At 42.0% G+C, this 17,673-nt stretch overlaps 1 protein-coding gene across 2 annotated transcripts in view; it reads right to left on the reverse strand.

The window, feature by feature from the left end:
- Nucleotides 1–17,673, reverse strand: part of LCMT1 (leucine carboxyl methyltransferase 1) — a 69,540-nt gene that overhangs the window by 11,954 nt on the left and 39,913 nt on the right. Inside the window, exons 5-6 of one of the 2 annotated variants that reach the window (XM_027526954.1) lie at nt 16,796–16,857; nt 5,133–5,235 (exon numbers count right to left, since the gene is read on the reverse strand). The exons of the other annotated variant lie outside the window; for it this stretch is intronic. Of the exons in view, the coding sequence (XP_027382755.1) occupies nt 5,133–5,235; nt 16,796–16,857 (165 nt within the window). The remainder of the gene's footprint in view (nt 1–5,132; nt 5,236–16,795; nt 16,858–17,673) is intronic. 2 annotated transcript variants of the gene reach the window in all.

A 17,673-nucleotide genomic window follows, 5' to 3' on the forward strand; every position in this document is an offset into this window, starting at 1 on the left:
TTCAAACTGTTCAGTTCAATTCAGTCGCTCAGTCATGTCTGACTCTTTGCGACCCCATGGACTGCAGCACACCAGGCTTCCCTGTCCATAACCAACTCCCGGAGCTTACTCAAAACTCATGTCCATCGAATCAGTGATGTCATCCAACCATCTCATCCTCTGTCATCCCCTTCTCCTCCCACCTTCAATCTTTTCCAGCATCAGGGTCTTTTTAAATGAGTTAGTTCTTCACATCAGGTGGCCAAAATATTGGAATTTCGGCTTCAGCATCAGTCCTTCCAATGAATAGTCATGACTGATTTCCTTTAGGATGGACTGGTTGGATCTCTTTGCAGTCCAAGGGACTCTCAAGAGTCTTCTCCAACACCACTGTTCAAAAGCATCAATTCTTTGGTGCTCAGTTTGCTTTATAGTCCAACTCTCACATCCATACATGACTACTGGAAAAACCATAGCTTTGACTAGATGGACCTCTGCTGGCAAAGTAATGTCTCTGCTTTTTAATGCACTGTCTAGGTTGGTCATAGCTTTTCTTCCAAGGAGTAAGCATCTTTTAATTTCATGGCTGCAGTCACCATCTGCAGTGATTTTGGAGCCTCCCAAAATAAAATCTGTCACTGTTTCCATTGTTTCCCCATCTATTTGACACGAAGTGATGGGACCGGATGCCATGATCTTAGTTTTCTGAATGTTGAGTTTTAAGCCAACTTTTTTACTCTCCTCTTTCCCTTTCATCAAGGGGCTCTTTAGTTCTTCTTCACTTTCTGCCATAAGGATGGTGTCATCTGCAGATCTGAGGTTATTGATATTTCTTCTGGCAATCTTGATTCCAGCTTGTGCTTCATCCAGCCCCACATTTTGGATGATGTACTCTGCATATAAGTTAAATAAGCAGGGTGACAATATACAGCCTTAACACATTCCTTTCCCAATTTAGAACCAGTCTGTTGTTCCATGTCCAGTTCTAACTGTTGCTTCCTGACCTGCATACAGATCTCTCAGAAGGCAGGTAAGGTGGCCTGGTATTCCCATCTCTTTAAGAATTTTCCACAATTTGTTGTAATCCACACAGTCAAAGGCTTTGGCGTAGTTAATAAAGCAGAAATAGATGTTTTTTTGGAACTCTCTTGCTTTTTTGATGATCCAACAGATGTTGGCAATTTGATCTCTGGTTCCTCTGCCTTTTCTAAAACCAGCTTGAACATCTGGAAGTTCACGGTTCACATACTGTTGAAGCCTGGCTTGGAGAATTTTGAGCATTATTTTGCTAGCATGTGAGATGAGTACAATTGTGCAGTAGTTTGAGCATTCTTTGGCATTGCCTTTCTTTGGGATTGGAATGAAAACTGACCTTTTCCAGTCCTGTGGCCACTGCTGAGTTTTCCAAACTTGCTGGCATATTGAGTGCAGCATCACTTTCACAGCATCATCTTTTAGGATTTGAAATAGCTCAACTGGAATTCCATCACCTCTACTAGCTTTGTTTGTAGTGATGCCTCCTAAGCCCCACTTGACTTTGCATTCCAGGATGTCTGGCTCTAGGTGAGTGATCACACCATTGTGCTTATGTGGGTCACAAAGATCTTTTTTGTATAGTTCCTCTGTGTATTCTTGCCACCTCTTCTTAGTATCTTCTGCTTCTGTTAGGTCCATACCATTTCTGTCCTTTATTGTATCCATCTTTGCATGAAATGTTCCCGTGATATCTCTAATTTCCTTGAAGAGATCTCTAGTCTTTCCCATTCTATTGCTTTCCTATATTTCTTTGCACTGATCACTGAGGAAGGCTCTCTTATCTCTTCTTGCTATTCTTTGGAACTCTGCATTCAAATGGGTATATCTTTTCTCCTTTGCCTTTAGCTTCTCTTCTTTTCTCAGCTATTTGTTAGGCCTCCTCAGACAACCATTTTGCCTTTTTGGATTTCTTTTTCTTGGGGATGGTCTTGATCACTGACTCCTGTATAATGTCATGAACCTACGACCATAGTTCTTCAGGCACTCTGTCTATCAGATCTAATCCTTTGAATCTTTTTGTCATTTCCACTGTATAATCATAAGTGGAAGCTAGAAAAAACTCCTGGAAGTCCCCTGGACAACAAGGAGATCAAACCAGTCAATCTTAAGGGAAATCAACCCTGAATATTTATTGGAAGGACTGATGCTGAAGCTGAAACTCCAGTATTTTGGTCATCTGATGCAAACAGCTGACTCATTGGAAAAGTCCCTGATGCTGGGAAAGATTGAGGGAAGAAGAAGAGGGTGTCAGAGGATGAGATGGCTGAATGCCATCACTGTTGCAATGGACATGACGTTGGGCAAACTTCAGGAGATGGTGAGGGACAGAGAGGCCTTGCGTGCTGCAGTCCATGGGATCACAAAGAGGCAGACTCGACTGGGTGACTGAACAACAATAACAACATGCAGAAGTAAAACAGGAATCCAGGGTAAGAGTCCGAGACTTGCGCTCTCTTCATTCTGAGTGGGCTCCAGGCCCTCTGGTATCAGCTTTAGCTAATCTGCTGCTGACGTCCACAAACCCACATGCTCCCAAGAAATCCAGCAACACACCCTTGAGAGTCAAGACCTTCCTTCTGCTAAAAGAATACACACTACTTGCTCAGCATCACTAATTTCATTAGAGAAATGAAAATCAAAACTACAGTGAGGTATCACCTCATGCTGGTCAGAATGGCCCTCATGCAAAAGTCTACAAATAACAAATGCTGGAGGGGTTTGGAACCCTCCTGCACCGTTGGTGGGAACGTAAGTTTCCACTATGGAAAACAGTATGGAGGTTCCTCAGAAAATTAAAAATAGGATTACCATATGATCCAGCAATCCCCCTCCTAGACATATATCTGGACAAAACTACAATTCAAAAAGATACCGGCACTCCTATGGGCAAAGCAGCACTATTCACAAAAGCCAAGATGTGGAAGCAACCTAAGTGTCCACCGACAGAGGAACAGATGAAGAAGATGTGGTGTATATACACAATAAAATACTACTCAGTCATAGAAAAGAGTGAAACAGTGACATCTGCATCAGGACTGATGCAACTAGCGATTATCATACTAAGTGCAGCAAGTCTGAAGAGAAAGGCAAATCCGTATGGCATCACTTATATGTAGAACTTAAAACATAGCACAAATGAACCTATCTATGAAACAAAGACTCACAGACACAGAGGTCAAAGCTGTGGTTGCCAAGGGTGGGGGGCGGGGGCGAAGGAGGAACGGACTGCAAGTCTGGGATTAGCAGACGTAAACAAGTATATACAGAATGGATACTCTACAAGGTCCCACTGTATAGCACAGGGAACTATACTCAATATCCTGGGATAAATCATAATGCAAAAGAATATAACTAAGAACATCAATGTGTGTATAACTGAGTCACTGTGCTGTACAGCAAAAACTAACACAACACTGTTTCTCAACTATACTTCAATTAAAAAATATAAATTTAAGAAAACACGCCATATTCTGCAACTTGTGAACCATGTAATGGTCTCCCCAAAGGAAAAAAGAAGTATAAATACTCTTGGCAATGTATGGCCCTTACTTCTGAACACTCAAATAAGACAGATTCAGATAGTAAAGCTGGAGTGACAAAGCCCATTTTGACATTTGGGCTGGTGGGGCCGTAAATCCTGTGAATAACAACCTAGTTGATGATTTCAGAAGAAAGGTAAGCAAGAACTTCAATACGCTGAGATGACAGCCATCGCCAAGCCGATGCGTCAGAAGATCACTCTTTCACCCTCTACTCCTCCATCACCCAAAGCTCGTCTGTATTTGTGTCTGTCCTTACCCTCTTTCTTCCCCTCTCAGAAGACTGGGGGGTGTTTCTCTTCCCTCAAAGGCGAGTTAACTCAGTCCATGCTCTTCTTCCTCCCTTCCCTGTCCTCCAATGATTTCCCTCATTGTTCATTTTTCATTGTTTGCCGCTGATTCCTCGCCTTCAATTTATTTTTTGAAATAACTTTCCCTTTCCCTTCCCTTCCTTCCAAACCTCTCCTTGAGCCTTTCACCTCAGATATCCTGGAAAGTGTTACCCTCACCCATGGCAGACCAAGTAGGTAGGCCTTTTGCTCCCACTAGCTCTTTATCCATCTGACCAGCATCACTCTGCTAAAACCAAACCTCCACTGCCCTCCTCTGCCTCCCTAGGTACCCACACTCAAGAATCCGGTGCACACCCTTCTGGTCCATTTTAAAAACACTTCCTTGATGTATACACATAATCACAAAATTACAGAATTTGGGGGGAGGAGTTGCTTGTACACATTTGGTATCACATTCTGCATATAACCTGCCATCTAGTTTTTAAAAACTCAACATTAAACTTTGGAGCTCTCTCCAAAGTCATGCATTTTACGTATCATTCATCCGTTCTCCTCCTGATGGACATTTCAGTTGTTTCCAATTTTCTGCTACTAAAACTGAAAGCTGAAGTGAACGTCCTCCTTGTACATACGTGTAGACCTTCTCAGGAGAGACACATCCAAACATGGAACTGCAATATCACATGATACCAGCAATTTTACTAAATTCCAGATTGCTCCTTGCAATGTCACACCAAGATCACTTCTACCCGTGGTGTATGAGCATCCCTTTCCCCCAATATCCGTGCCAACACTTGATACTGTCAGACTTCTACCTTTCCGCCAACCTGGTGGCGGTACAACAGAATTTCATCTGATTACTACTGAAGTTCAATACCATTTTAACACGATACCCAGTTTCCTCTGAGCTGCCTGGTCATCTATCCTTTGCCCATTTTTCCACCAGACTTTTTTTAAAGAAATAGTAGCTATTCTTTTATACCCTGGATGCTAATCCTTTCTTTATATGTTACAATTATATGTTTCTATGCATACAATTATCTTCCCTCAAACTTATGATATTAGGAATCAGTATTTTACAAAAGCAATACAAGCGATTCTCATGGGAAAACAGACTTGGGGAACACTGCTTCTTAAAAAACTTCAGACAACTACTCTAAATAGCAATGAAATGATAAAGATTACAGAGGACAAAATGGTATATGTAATTACACTGCACTTCCAACTGGCCTTATCCCCAGTTAGCATGAAATCACAAATGTAAGAGGTTAAAAAAAAATCTCACTGTGTACTCATGTTACATTTCTTTAACTTCTCTTCCAGGTCAGCTATATCTCGGAGATCTGCTCCAATGATGGCATATCTTGTTGAATCCAACATGTGCCCATCTGTAAATGCAAGAAGAGATGGCAATTTCAACAGAAACTGATCAGGAAGAGATTGTAACTTCAATGGATGTGGCTTTTTCAAAACAAAAGTAAATGTACTGTTTTTCTCCACTATAAAAATGCATGCTCATTATGGGGGGAAAAAAATCAGGAGGTGAAAATTAACTAAAGTCATACCTTTCAAAGATAACTATTAGTGTTTTAATGTATAACATTCTATCCCTCTTTCTATGTGCTTAAATTCATATACACAACACAGACACACCCCCCACCCTTTCTTCCCTGTCAAATACACAACACACACACACACACACCTTGCACAATAAAAGAAAATGGGACCACCCAATACTTGTTCTGAAAGCTTTTCCTTTTTAACAACAGTATCAGGAACAAATGAACTTACTTACAAAACAGGAAGAGACTCACAGGCTTAGAGAATGAACTTACGGTTGCTGGGGGGAAGGATGGGGGAAGGGATAGTTAGGGAGTTTGGGATGGACATATTCACACTGCTATATTTAAAATGGACAACCAATAATCACATACTGTACAGCACGTGGAACTCAGTTCAATGTTATGTGGAAGCCCGGATAGGAGGCGAGTCTGGGGGAGAATGGTTACATGGATATGTATGGCTGAGTCCCTTCACTGTTTACCTGAAACTACCACAACATTGTTAATCAGCTAGATTCCAGTATAAAATAAAACGCGGAAAAAACCACAACAACAACAGTACGAGGGACAACATTCTCTGTCATGATTTCACAGCGCTTCAGCGAGTAGATAAAACAACTTGCTTAGCCAATCACTCAGTATTAGACAGGCAGTATTTCCAAATTTATTTCAGCTGAGGCATTGCAATGAATATCCTTATATACATATTACAAAGGACTTGCTCAGTTATGCTGGTTATGATGAGCAGAATCAGGAGATCAAAGAGGAAGCCTATTTAAATATTGGTACTAATTGCTCTCAAAATGTTTTGTCAATTTGCAAGATATTACATTTAAAATAAAACAGGTGATGTACTACAGTATTTACAGATAAAATAATATTTTGTTGTTCAGTCGCTAAGTTGTGTCTGACTCTGCAAACCCATCTCCCGGATGGAGTTTGCTCAAATTCATTTCTGTTGAATTGGTGAGGCTATCTAACTATCTCATCTTCTGCCACCCTCTTCTCCTTTTGCCTTCAATCCTTCCCAGCATCAGGGTCTTTTCCAATAAGTCAGCTCTCCACATCAGGTGGCCAAAGTATTGGCGCTCCAGCTTTGGCATCAATCCTTCCAATGAATATCCAGGGTTGATTTCCTTGAGGACTGACTAGCTTGATCTCCTTGTCCAAAGGAGATAAGAGTCTTCAAGAGTCTTCTCCAGCACCACAGTTTGAAAGCATCAATTCTTTGGTGCTCAGCTTTCTTTGTGGTCCAACTCTCACATCTGTACATTACTACTGGAAAAACCATAGCTTTCACTATACGGACCTTTACTGGTAAAGTGATGTCTCTGGTAATATGCTGTCTAGGTTTGTCATAGCTTTCCTTCCAAAGAGTAAGTGTCTTTTAACCACCATCTGCAGTGATTTTGGAGCCCAAGAAAATAAAATTTGTCACTGCTTCCACTTTTCCCCCTTCTATTTGTGATGAAGTGATGGGAACAGATGCCATGGTCTTAGTTTTCTGAATGTTGAGTTTTAAGCCAACTTTTTCACTCTCTTCTTTCACCCTCATTAAAAGGCTCTTCAGTTCGTCTTCACTTTCTGCCATTAGAGTGGCATCATCTCCATATTTGAGTCTGTTGATATTTCTCCCAGCAATCTTGATTCCAGTTTGTGATTCATCCAGCCAGGGATCTCACACGATGTACTCTGCATGTAAGTTAAAAAACAAGGTGACGATATACAACCTTGTCATACTTCTTTCTCAATTTTGAACCAGTCTGTTGTTCCACGTAACAACTGTTGCTTCTTGACCCACATACAGGTTTCTCAGGAGGCAGGTAACATAATATTCCCTTTAAGATATTCCAACAGAGGTTGGATGAAATGGTATATATTGTGATTCTCAAGCTTTGGCAGGAATCAGAATCACCCAGAGTTCTTGTTGAAACAACTGATCAGGCTCTACTCCCTGAGTTTCTGATTTATATTTTTTCAAAATGTTACTGTCATTCAGTCACTAAGTTGTATCTGACTCTTAGTGACCCCATGGACTACAGCACGCCAGCCTTCCCTATCCTTCATTATTTCCCAGAATTTGCTCAAATTCATGTCCATTGAGTCGGTAATGCCATCTAACCATCTCATCCTCTGCCACCTTCTTTTCTTCTTGGCTTCAATCCTTCCCACTATCAGTGTCTTTTTGAAAATGGAAATCCATATTTCTAGTAAGTTTCCAGATTGTGTTGATGCTGTTAGTGTGGGGCTAGACTTTTATTTATTTTTTCAATATTTATTTATTTGGCTGCACCTGGTCTTAGCTGCAGAATGTGGGATCTAGGTCCCTGACCAGGGATCAAACCCAGGCCCCCTGCATTGGAAGCATGGGGTCTTAGCCACTGGACCACCAGGGAAGTCCTATGGGAACACACTTTTAGAACCACAGGTAGATGAAATGACACTGGCAATAAAATTAGGCGATGGTACATGGAGATTCATCAATCTAGTCACATTATTTCTGTGTAGCCCTGAAATTCTTTTCAATTTAAACTTTCCATTTTTAAAGATCGATTAGAATAAAAAAAGAAATTAAATTGCTTGATTATTTACTCCAAGCACTGTTTGCTCAACTTCCTCAAAGGTACAAACCATGGAAGGAGCTGGGACATTTTACACCCTGCATCACTGCTGAGAACCCAGAGCAAAAAAGTGTGAGGAAGGAAATGGCATGTGAGCTTGTTTTCCCTTACTGAGCACCCCGCTGAGCTAGTTCAAATACACTTGGCCACATCCCATAAGCTAACAAGAAATACCTTCTAGGAACCTGCTAGATGTCAGGAAACCACTCAAGGACAAAGCCAGGAGATCCAGAGTCAGTCCTGGGCACTGCAACACCCGAGTCCAGAAAAGAATATAAAGGACGTGAAGGCACTTGCTTGCCCTGCTGTGAAAACAAGCAATGACTCTCAAATGCCTGTGTGCCTTCTGACAACATAGATATTAAAATTGAGGTTTTCCATCGCTGACCACAAAAAAAGAGAGGCCCAGAATGTTGAAGCATGTGGCTCCCTCGGACCATGCAATTCACAAAAGACCCATCTTACTAAGAGATGTGGATCTAAAGGTATATGCAAGGCAAAAACTGCACATGGTCATGATTATTCTTAAAAATTGAGCATAAGGCATGGCAGAGTGCAAAGGGCAATGACCTAGAGTGCACCCAGCAGTGACCCAGCTGTATTCCCAGGCAAGCTGGCATACTACCTGGGAAGCCCTAGACACAGTGACCCCAAGGTATCATCAACGATATAATCTGATGCTCTAAATCACACATACGCCACACCTGTCATGATCCTCAGAAGTCAGGGGCTACTCAATCTGTGCAGAAATAGAAAGTCTGTTATCTGCCCTTGAAGAATGCCTGACCCTCATTTCACAAGAAACAGAAAGAAGATACAGGCCCAGGGTAAGTTTCAAGGGAGGTATACTATGCTGGGACTTCCCAGGTGGCACAGTGGTAGAGACTCCACCTGCTAATGCAGGAGACTCAAGAGACTTGGGTTCAATCCCTGCGTCAGGAAGGTCCCCAGGGGAAGGAAATGGCAAATCCACCCCAGTATTCTTGCCTGGAAAATCCCATGGACAGAGGAGCCTGGCAGGCTACCCTCCACGGGGTCACAAAAGAGTCAGACATGACTGAGCGCACATTACTATTCTAGGAAAATGCACCATTTTTAGAAAATCTAACAGTGGCAAGAGACCAAAAAAAAAACAACAGAAAAACCTTGGTGCCGTTAGAACGTTTCTGAAAACAGATAAGAAAAAGACCTTCTCATCAAAATGAGATTCAGAATCCTTTCCTTTATTTCTATATTCTACTTCCGAAGAGAAAAATAGAAGGGGACTTCAAAGCATTTGTGTGATATTCACATAAGAACAATTTTCTAAAGGAAGAGCTGGTACCCACCCACTTCTGGAAAGCAACTTAACATTGATTTAGAACCTTAAATTGCTACCAGTAGCTCTCCCTGTGCAGAGAAGGCAATGGCACCCCACTCCAGTACTCTTGCCTGGAGAACCCCAGGGATGGAAGAGCCTGGTGGGCTGCAGTCCATGGGGTCACTAAGAGTCGGATATGACTGAGTGTCTTCACTTTCACTTTTCACTTTCATGCATTGGAGCAGGAAATGGCAACCCACTCCAGTGTTCTTGCCTGGAGAATCCCAGGGACGGGGGAGCCTTGTGGGCTGTCCGTCTATGGGGTCGCACAGAGTGGGACACGACTGAAGCGACTCAGCAGCAGCAGCAGCTCTCTCTGTCATCAATCATTAGAGGACTGACTTCTAAGAGGATTTAAGAGGGAGAAGTCCTGAAGACATAACACCATGACATGGTTTTTTTAAAAAATTAAGAACAAATTAATACCAGGCCAGAATGGCAAGACAAGTATAAAAATCCTATTCCTCAGGTTTGATCATTTCATTCAAGCAGCAGCTCTCAACTTTGTCCCTAGGGAACACTGGGTGGTGTCTGGAGACATTTCCGGTTGTCACAACTGGGGGATGTTCAAGGCATCTAGTAGGTAGAGGTCAGGGACAATGCTAAAACATTATACATTGTGTGGGGCAGCCCCCCAACAGGGGATTATCCAGCCCCAGATGTTAGCAGGACTGAGGTTGAGAAACCCTGTGCTAGACTTACACACAAAAATTCAAAGATCATTAGTTGATGTTGAAATTTTTAAAAAAACCCTTGAATAGTTCTAATTATTCTCAGATAGGGGAAACTTAACATGCTGTAGCTTGGGAACAGGATATGGTTCCCAAGATGAAAATTCTCTAGAGTGCATCAGCAGAGGAACGGGCTTCGGAGTCAAAACAACCCTAAGAGCAAAGCTATTCTGCCAGTTCCCAGTCACATGATATACCACTCACGCATTTTTAAACATAAAATTCAAACAATGGCAACCTCGTGTGGCTATATCGAACATTAAGGACAATGTAAAAGTGTGAGCTCCAGGACTTCCCTGGTGGTTCAGTGGTTAAGAATCCACCTGCCAGTGCAGGGGACATGGGTTCAATCCCTGGACTGGGAAATAAGATCCCACATGGCACAGGGCAACTAAATCTGTGTGCCACAACCATGGAAGCCCGTGCTCTAGAGCCCATACGCTGCAACAAGAGAATCCACTGCAGTGAACACCCCAATGAGAGCAGCCCCCACTTGCTGCAATGAGGGAAAGCCTACACAGAACAACAAAGAGTCCATGCACCACAACGAAGACCCAGTGCAACCAAAAATAATAATTATTATTATTTAAGTGCAAGCTCCATGGTTTCCAACTGTGTACCCTGAGGTGCCCTGGGACAGCACAACCAACTTGGCAGAGCAGGATGTTTTAATAAATTTTTGAGGGAAACACAGAGACCCTCAACATGGATCAGACACAAGCAAACCACCAGTCAAAGCAGTCACAGTGTCCACTTGTGACCTCTGTGCACTCACTTTTAATGACACCCTATCTCTGCATAGCTGACCTCTCAAGATACGACTGTGATTAAAACAAACAAGCAAACAAACGCCACTACTGCTCAAACATCGCTTGCAATATTGCAAGAGGAACAGATGGTGGTGTCCCACCTGCTCCCAGGCAAGGTCATGACGTGCCTGACAGGAGCACGTATCCCATTGGAAGTAACTGTGGTTATTTAAGAAGGAAATTAAAAGAGCATTTGTTCTTAAACTGTATGCGTCTTTTTTTTCAAATGATCAAGAAGCTGTTAGAGTATAAATGCTTACAATGCTTGAGGCTAAACTTATTAATAAACAGAATTGTTGATATGTTTTGTAACCTAGGGTCACTGAAAAGTTTACTGAGGTGCTTAGGGCGCTGTGATCCAAGGAAAGTAGGGACTCCTTGTCTGACCCAATGCCTGGGATGTCATGGAGGTCTTCTGTGAAGACCAGACACAGATGATTAAATCCAGGTAGGTGCTGAGAAGCTCCACCCAGATGAAAACTGTTAGTTGCTCAGTCGTGTCCAACTCTTTGCAACCCTATGGACTGTAGCCTGCCAGGCTCCTCCATCCAAGAATACTAGAGTGGGTAGCCATTCCCTTCTCCAAGGGATCTTCCCGACCCAGGGATCAAACCCAGATCTCCCGCATTGCAGATGGATTCTTTACCATCTGAGCCACCAGGGAAGTCCCCAACCCAGATTAACCCAACCCAAACTGGCAAGCTGCAGGATGGTGAGCTAAACAGACAGTTGTTATTTTAAGCCATGTGCTTTCCAGTGGTTTGTTTCAGAGCAAAAGCTCACACAGGTTTTAATTATCTGCCTCATTAAGCTCATGCCTACAAAAGGATAGGCTTCCCTGGTGGCTCAGAGGTTAAAGCGTCTGCCTGCAATGCAGGAGACATGGGTTTGATCCCTGGGTCAGGAAGATCCCCTGGAGAAGGAAATGGCAACCCACTTCAGTATTCTGGCCTGGAGAATCCCATGGACGGAGGAGCCTGGTGGGCTACAGTCCATGGGGTCGCAAAGAGTCGGACACAACTGACTTCACTTTCACTTTCTTTCTACAAAAGGCATAAAGAAATGTAAGATTTACATGATGCAACAGTGTAAACACACACACAGAATCCACAGTGCATACGAGTCATGATCTCTTCCATCACCTCCAAGTCAGCATTTCAAGAGAGATGGGTTCCTCTGTGCTGTTAAGCTGGAGTGAAGCCCATCAATCTCATTCATTGTATGTCTTCAAGGACAGATGCATTATTAGGACTGCACGCCATTTTTAGGTCTACAGATTTTCGAGAACACTTCAGTTTAGAAAAGGCAGGGTGGGTGGGGCATGTTGTAAAATGGATTCAGCCTCAAGTGGATTTCTGGACCACACAGAAGTTTTGCTGGTCTGTCTGTCCATCAGTCCACCTGGTAATACTTAGTGAGCTCTCACTATGTCCAGGGCACTGAGTTTTGGGAATAAGTGGGTGAACAGGGAGATACTGTCCTGCCCGCATGGGCCCTGTGATCCAGCAGGGAAGATGAACACTGGGCAAGTGTGGAGAGCACTACAAAGATGGGGGCGGTCTTGTGGGAACAGGATCCCACTTCCCTTAGAACAGAGTCCTGACTTCTTGACCTGGCCTGCAAGATCCTAGGCGATGCAGTCCCTGATGGCTTCATCACACCGCCTCACTGCCAGGTTCAGTCACGCTGGGCTTTCAGCATCCTTGCACGCTCCTCCTTTGCCTCCACTTGCCTTGATTGAGAAAACCTTCTCTGTAGAGTTTCTCCTTCTTAGGGTTCAGTTGAAATGCCTGGTATTTGGAAATGCTTTGATTGGGCTGCCCTTTTTACTTTATATTCATCCAGTTCCACACAGGAGTTGAGATGGATTACAAAAACATAAATGTTCGTTCATTCAAGCCTTCAGGTACATGTTTATTCCATTAACAATCTGTGTCCCAGGCACTGTTTTCAGTGCTGGGGATATAGTGATGAATGAGACAGGAAGGGTCCCTGCTCTCATGAGGCTTATCCCCTCAGAGAGGGAGACAGTGAGTCATAGACCAAATGAAGAATCAAGGTAACATCAGAGTATTAACTGCTATGAAGAAAAGAGGATGGTAAATCTAGATAGTGTACTAAAAAGGAGAAACATCACTTTGCCAACAAAGGTCCATATAGTCAAAGCTATGGTTTTGTAAGGAGATCAAACCAGTCAATCCTCAAGGAAATCAGGCCTGAATATTCACTGGAAAGACTGATGCTGAAGCTGAAGCTCCAATGCTTTAGCCACCTGATGTGAAGAGATGACTCACTGGAAAAGACCCTGATGCTGGGAAAGATTGAGGGCAGGAGGAGAAGGGGGTGACAAAGGATGAGACAGTTAGATGGCATCACTGACTCAATGGACATAAATTTGAGCAAACTCCAAGAGATAATGGAGGACTGAGGAGCCTGGTGTGCTGCAGTTCATGGGGCCGTGAAAGTTGGGTCACAACTGAGCAACTGAACAAGAGAAGAGCATGACGTGGCAGCTGAAATGAGTCATGTGTGACCACATGGAGCCCATCAAGCAAAATTAGAGCGAAAGAGTTCCAGACCAAGGGAAGAGGAAAAAGTTTGAAGATGAGAGAGAGCTTGGCAAAGTCAGAGGATAGCAGGAGGGCAGTGTGATGAGATCCTAGTTACTGTGTTCGAAAATAAAATGAGGAGGCATCCATTTGACTGATTAACCATGTGGATTTCGGCTCTGGGAAGATTTAATCAGAAAAGTCATAGAACCTGACTTACTTTTTAAGAACTCTTCCTGATTTACTTTTCATTGTGTATCCATTTATATACTTTTAATTTACTACCCTATGAATACTTCAGCTTAAGAAAACATCTATCATTAATTCTAAGATGCATATTTTTTTAACATTTTAACATGTCTGAAATCAGGATGCATCTAACAGCTGTTAATGTATCTGTTTAATTTGCCAACACTCTTTCTTATTGATAAACAGTGGCGATTCTTAAAATGACAGACCCACAAGTTTGAAGGAAAAGGATAATTTTTAAATTTTTGTCACTTTTATTATCACCTATCACTTTTCTCAGATTTTCATTTGCATTTTAATTTTTATTTATTTTTTATTCAATTTCTCTTTTCTCAATACAATGGCAACATCAACAACTATAAAAGACTAGAAAGACAACAACTATAAAGACTGGAAAATTTACCCACATTAAGACACAGAGTTAAAAAAACAAACAAAAATAAGAAAAAAAATCTGCAATTAAAAAAAAAACTGACAAAAGGCATTTATCAAAGAACTATCTTTATAAGGGTTCCTATAAACTGAAAAAAAAAAGGGAAACATTGCAACTGAAGAAAAAATTGGGCAAAGGAAATTTACAAAGAAATTCCCAAAGGCTAATGACATGAAAGATAACTCACTAGCACTCAAAGTTATATAAAATTTTAAAATAGGACATCAGTTCAGCTAATCAGACTGGCAAATTTCTACCAATATTTTAAAATATTTAATATGTGAAAATATCCAGTGTTAGTGAAGATTTAGAGAAAGAGTATCCTCATCTACTCTTAGTGAACACATAAATTAATAAAAAGAATTTTGAAGATCATCCTGGTAGTAGCTATTAAAATTCACAATGCACAATCCTTCAACCTAGCAATTCCTGCAAATACGCACATATACATGTGTCTTCTACAGCACTGTTGAATATAGAAACATAAAAAGGCAGCAATCTAAATGACCATCAGTGAAAGCAAAAGTCGCTCAGTCGTGTCGAACTCTTTGTGACCCCATGGACTACACAGTCCATGGAATTCTCCAGGCCAGAATACTGGAGTGGGTAGCCTTTCCCTTCTCCAGGGGAGCTTCCCAACCCAGGGATCAAACCCAAGTCTCCCGCATTGCAGGTGGGTTCTTTACCAGCTGAACAACCACAGGGAAGCCCAAGAATACTGCAGTGGGTAGCCCATCCCTTCTCCAGCGGATCTTTCCAACCCAGGAATCGAACCTGGGTCTCCCACATTGCAGGCAGACTCTTTACCAACTGAGCTATCAGGGACCATCAGTAGGGACTAGATTAAATAAAATGGAATTTCCGTGCAGAGGAAATGGCTATAAAGCCACTAAAAATAAGGAAGGATTGTATACACTGACATGAAAAGACAGTCATGATTTAGCAGGACATGAAAAGAGCAAGTCACAAAACAGTACGTATAAATTATTCTATTAAAATTACATATAAACCTATATTCATATATAGAAGTATAGATCATTCATTCAACAAATACATGTTAAACTACAACAGATATTTATTCAATGTGTTTAGACATTCATTCAACAAAAATTTACTGAATCTTTTATGTCTATAGGAGAAAATACTAAGAACACTGGTTATCTTGGATAAGGGGAAGGATTATGGAAGGTCCTCCCTCCTTCGAATGTTTTCACACTGATGGATCAAAGTTCCAGCAAAGTACTAGACAGTTCACTACAGATAACTGTTCTGACTCAAATATTAACCAAACATACAGAAAATTATGATAGGCAAAGTGTGGAGAAAGCAAATCGGCCAGCAAATGACAGAGCTTGAACAGTTTCTACTTATAATCTGTATAAGGGAAACAGAGGTCAGGGGAGATATTATTTTCTGTGGAAACTTTCTTAGTAATGTGATCACTAGTAGGTGTCTAAAGCACTGTGGTTGTGTGACAGAGGAGGCGTACCTAGTTATCCGACATTTGTTGTACTATCTACGTCACCCATCCGAGAAGGCCACCCTCTCTAAGCACATTTTCTGACCTGAATTTTTAATAAGGCCCTTGAACGTCTCTATCAGATACAGGTTGAGAATGATGGAACATTCTGGAAGAGTTTTACTATAATTTGAGAGGCTTTAGAAATGAGGAAAGTGTTGTTTGCAAGCATTCATACTTAAAACCTAGGGAGAGCGACTTCCCTGGTGGCCCAGTGGCTAAGACTCCACACTCCTAATATAAGGGGTCCAGGTTTAAACCCTCTTCAGGGAACTAGATCCCACATCCCACAACTAAAAAGATCCTGCATGCCGCAGAAAGATGGAACATCCTGAGTACTGCAACTAAGACCTGGTGTAGCCAAATATACAAATTTAAAAAAAAATTTGAGGGGAAAAATGAAGGCAGGGGCCAAGCAGGTGACATAAACCAGGAAGCATATCTGGTGTGAGACAAGAGCGGGTGGTGGGGTCAGAGCTGGGGAGGACACGACCTGTCTAACCAAGGCAGTTGCTGCCAGTGACCACCATGCAGGAGTCAGGGTCTGATGTTTTCCAAGATCTGATATTTCCAAGCAAAACTGGAAATCAAGACTTTCGTGAAAAATCTATTTTTGAAATGCTAACAACTAATTTCTCATTATAAAAAGATTTAGGATTGGGGACCTATGGACATCTAAAATGAGTCATACCAAGTGAGTGAAAGTTGCTCAGTCGTGTCTGACTCTTTGCAACCCCATGAACTATACATACAGTCCATGGAATTCTCCAGGCCAGAATACTGGAGTGGGTAGCCATTCCCTTCTCCAGGGGATCTTCCCAATCCAGGAATCAAACCGGGGTCTCCTGCATTGCAGGCGGATTCTTTACCAACTGAGCTATCAAGGAAGCCCAAGTCATACCAAAAATCATTTTAAATTTCTTCCTGGTAACAGTGGTGGAAGACAACATTATAGCAACAGAAGGATAGATGCGAGCATGTGCACACATGTGCACACACACTAACTCACACACACACACACTAACTCACACTCGATCTTTAAAAAGAAAAGGGGGAAAAAAGAGCTGACATGGTCCTACAGCCCAGGTTATATGACTCAAGTTATGGATACTTGCCCATTTGAAGTGTGTCCTCTGAATGCAAGTCTAAAATGGGTTTTGATAGGAGAGGTTTCAGTCTGCAGAAGATGGGAAAAAGAAAGATGAGGCAAGTAGCTCATTTACCACTAAAACACAGACACGCATACTGACACAGCAAACAAGATATTGGGTTGGCTAAGAAGTTTGCTCGGGTTTTTCCAGCAGATGTCATGGAAATATCCAACAGACTCCTTGGCCAATCCAATATCACTAGTGTTCAAAGGAAGGACCACGCCAAACGGTCATCTGTTTAATCACACTTGACCTTAGACACATATAATAAAAGTCTACAGGATATGAGTGTCAGTCAGGTTAGGTCAGCTAAGCTGAGAATCTGCTATCAAATCACAAACAGATCACAACACACTTACTTAGAAACAGCTACAGACAGGCAAGCAAGAATCATTCAAATGTTCCAGTATTTTTCAAGTCGTTCAAATGTCTTGCCTCTTCTCAAACAGAACTTTTTAAGACAGCTTATTATTCCTCACAGACAAACTAAAAATATTGACTCTTACTGAGACCTAAAGTTTAGTAACATTTATGTGATAACTCCCTCAATCAAGAATCTGCAAAACACTAGGGAATTCCCTGGTAGTCCAGTGGTTAGGACTCTGTGCTTCCACTGCCAGGGGCCTGGGTTTGATCCCTGTTCAGGCAACTAAGATCCCACAGGCCATGGTATGGCCAAAAAAAAAAAAAAGAATATGTGAAAAATCAGAAATCAGAGAACCAAGTTCAATATCCCAACAACCATACACAAATGTCAATGCTTTTTAACCCCAGAAAACCACCCTGGGCCTTGAGCCTACCTGCCCTGATTTCACTCAAGAGTTCCAACAAGTTTAGTCACA

The sequence above is a fragment of the Bos indicus x Bos taurus genome, chromosome 25 (assembly GCF_003369695.1).
Source record: "Bos indicus x Bos taurus breed Angus x Brahman F1 hybrid chromosome 25, Bos_hybrid_MaternalHap_v2.0, whole genome shotgun sequence".
NCBI classification, from domain to species: domain Eukaryota; kingdom Metazoa; phylum Chordata; class Mammalia; order Artiodactyla; family Bovidae; genus Bos; species Bos indicus x Bos taurus.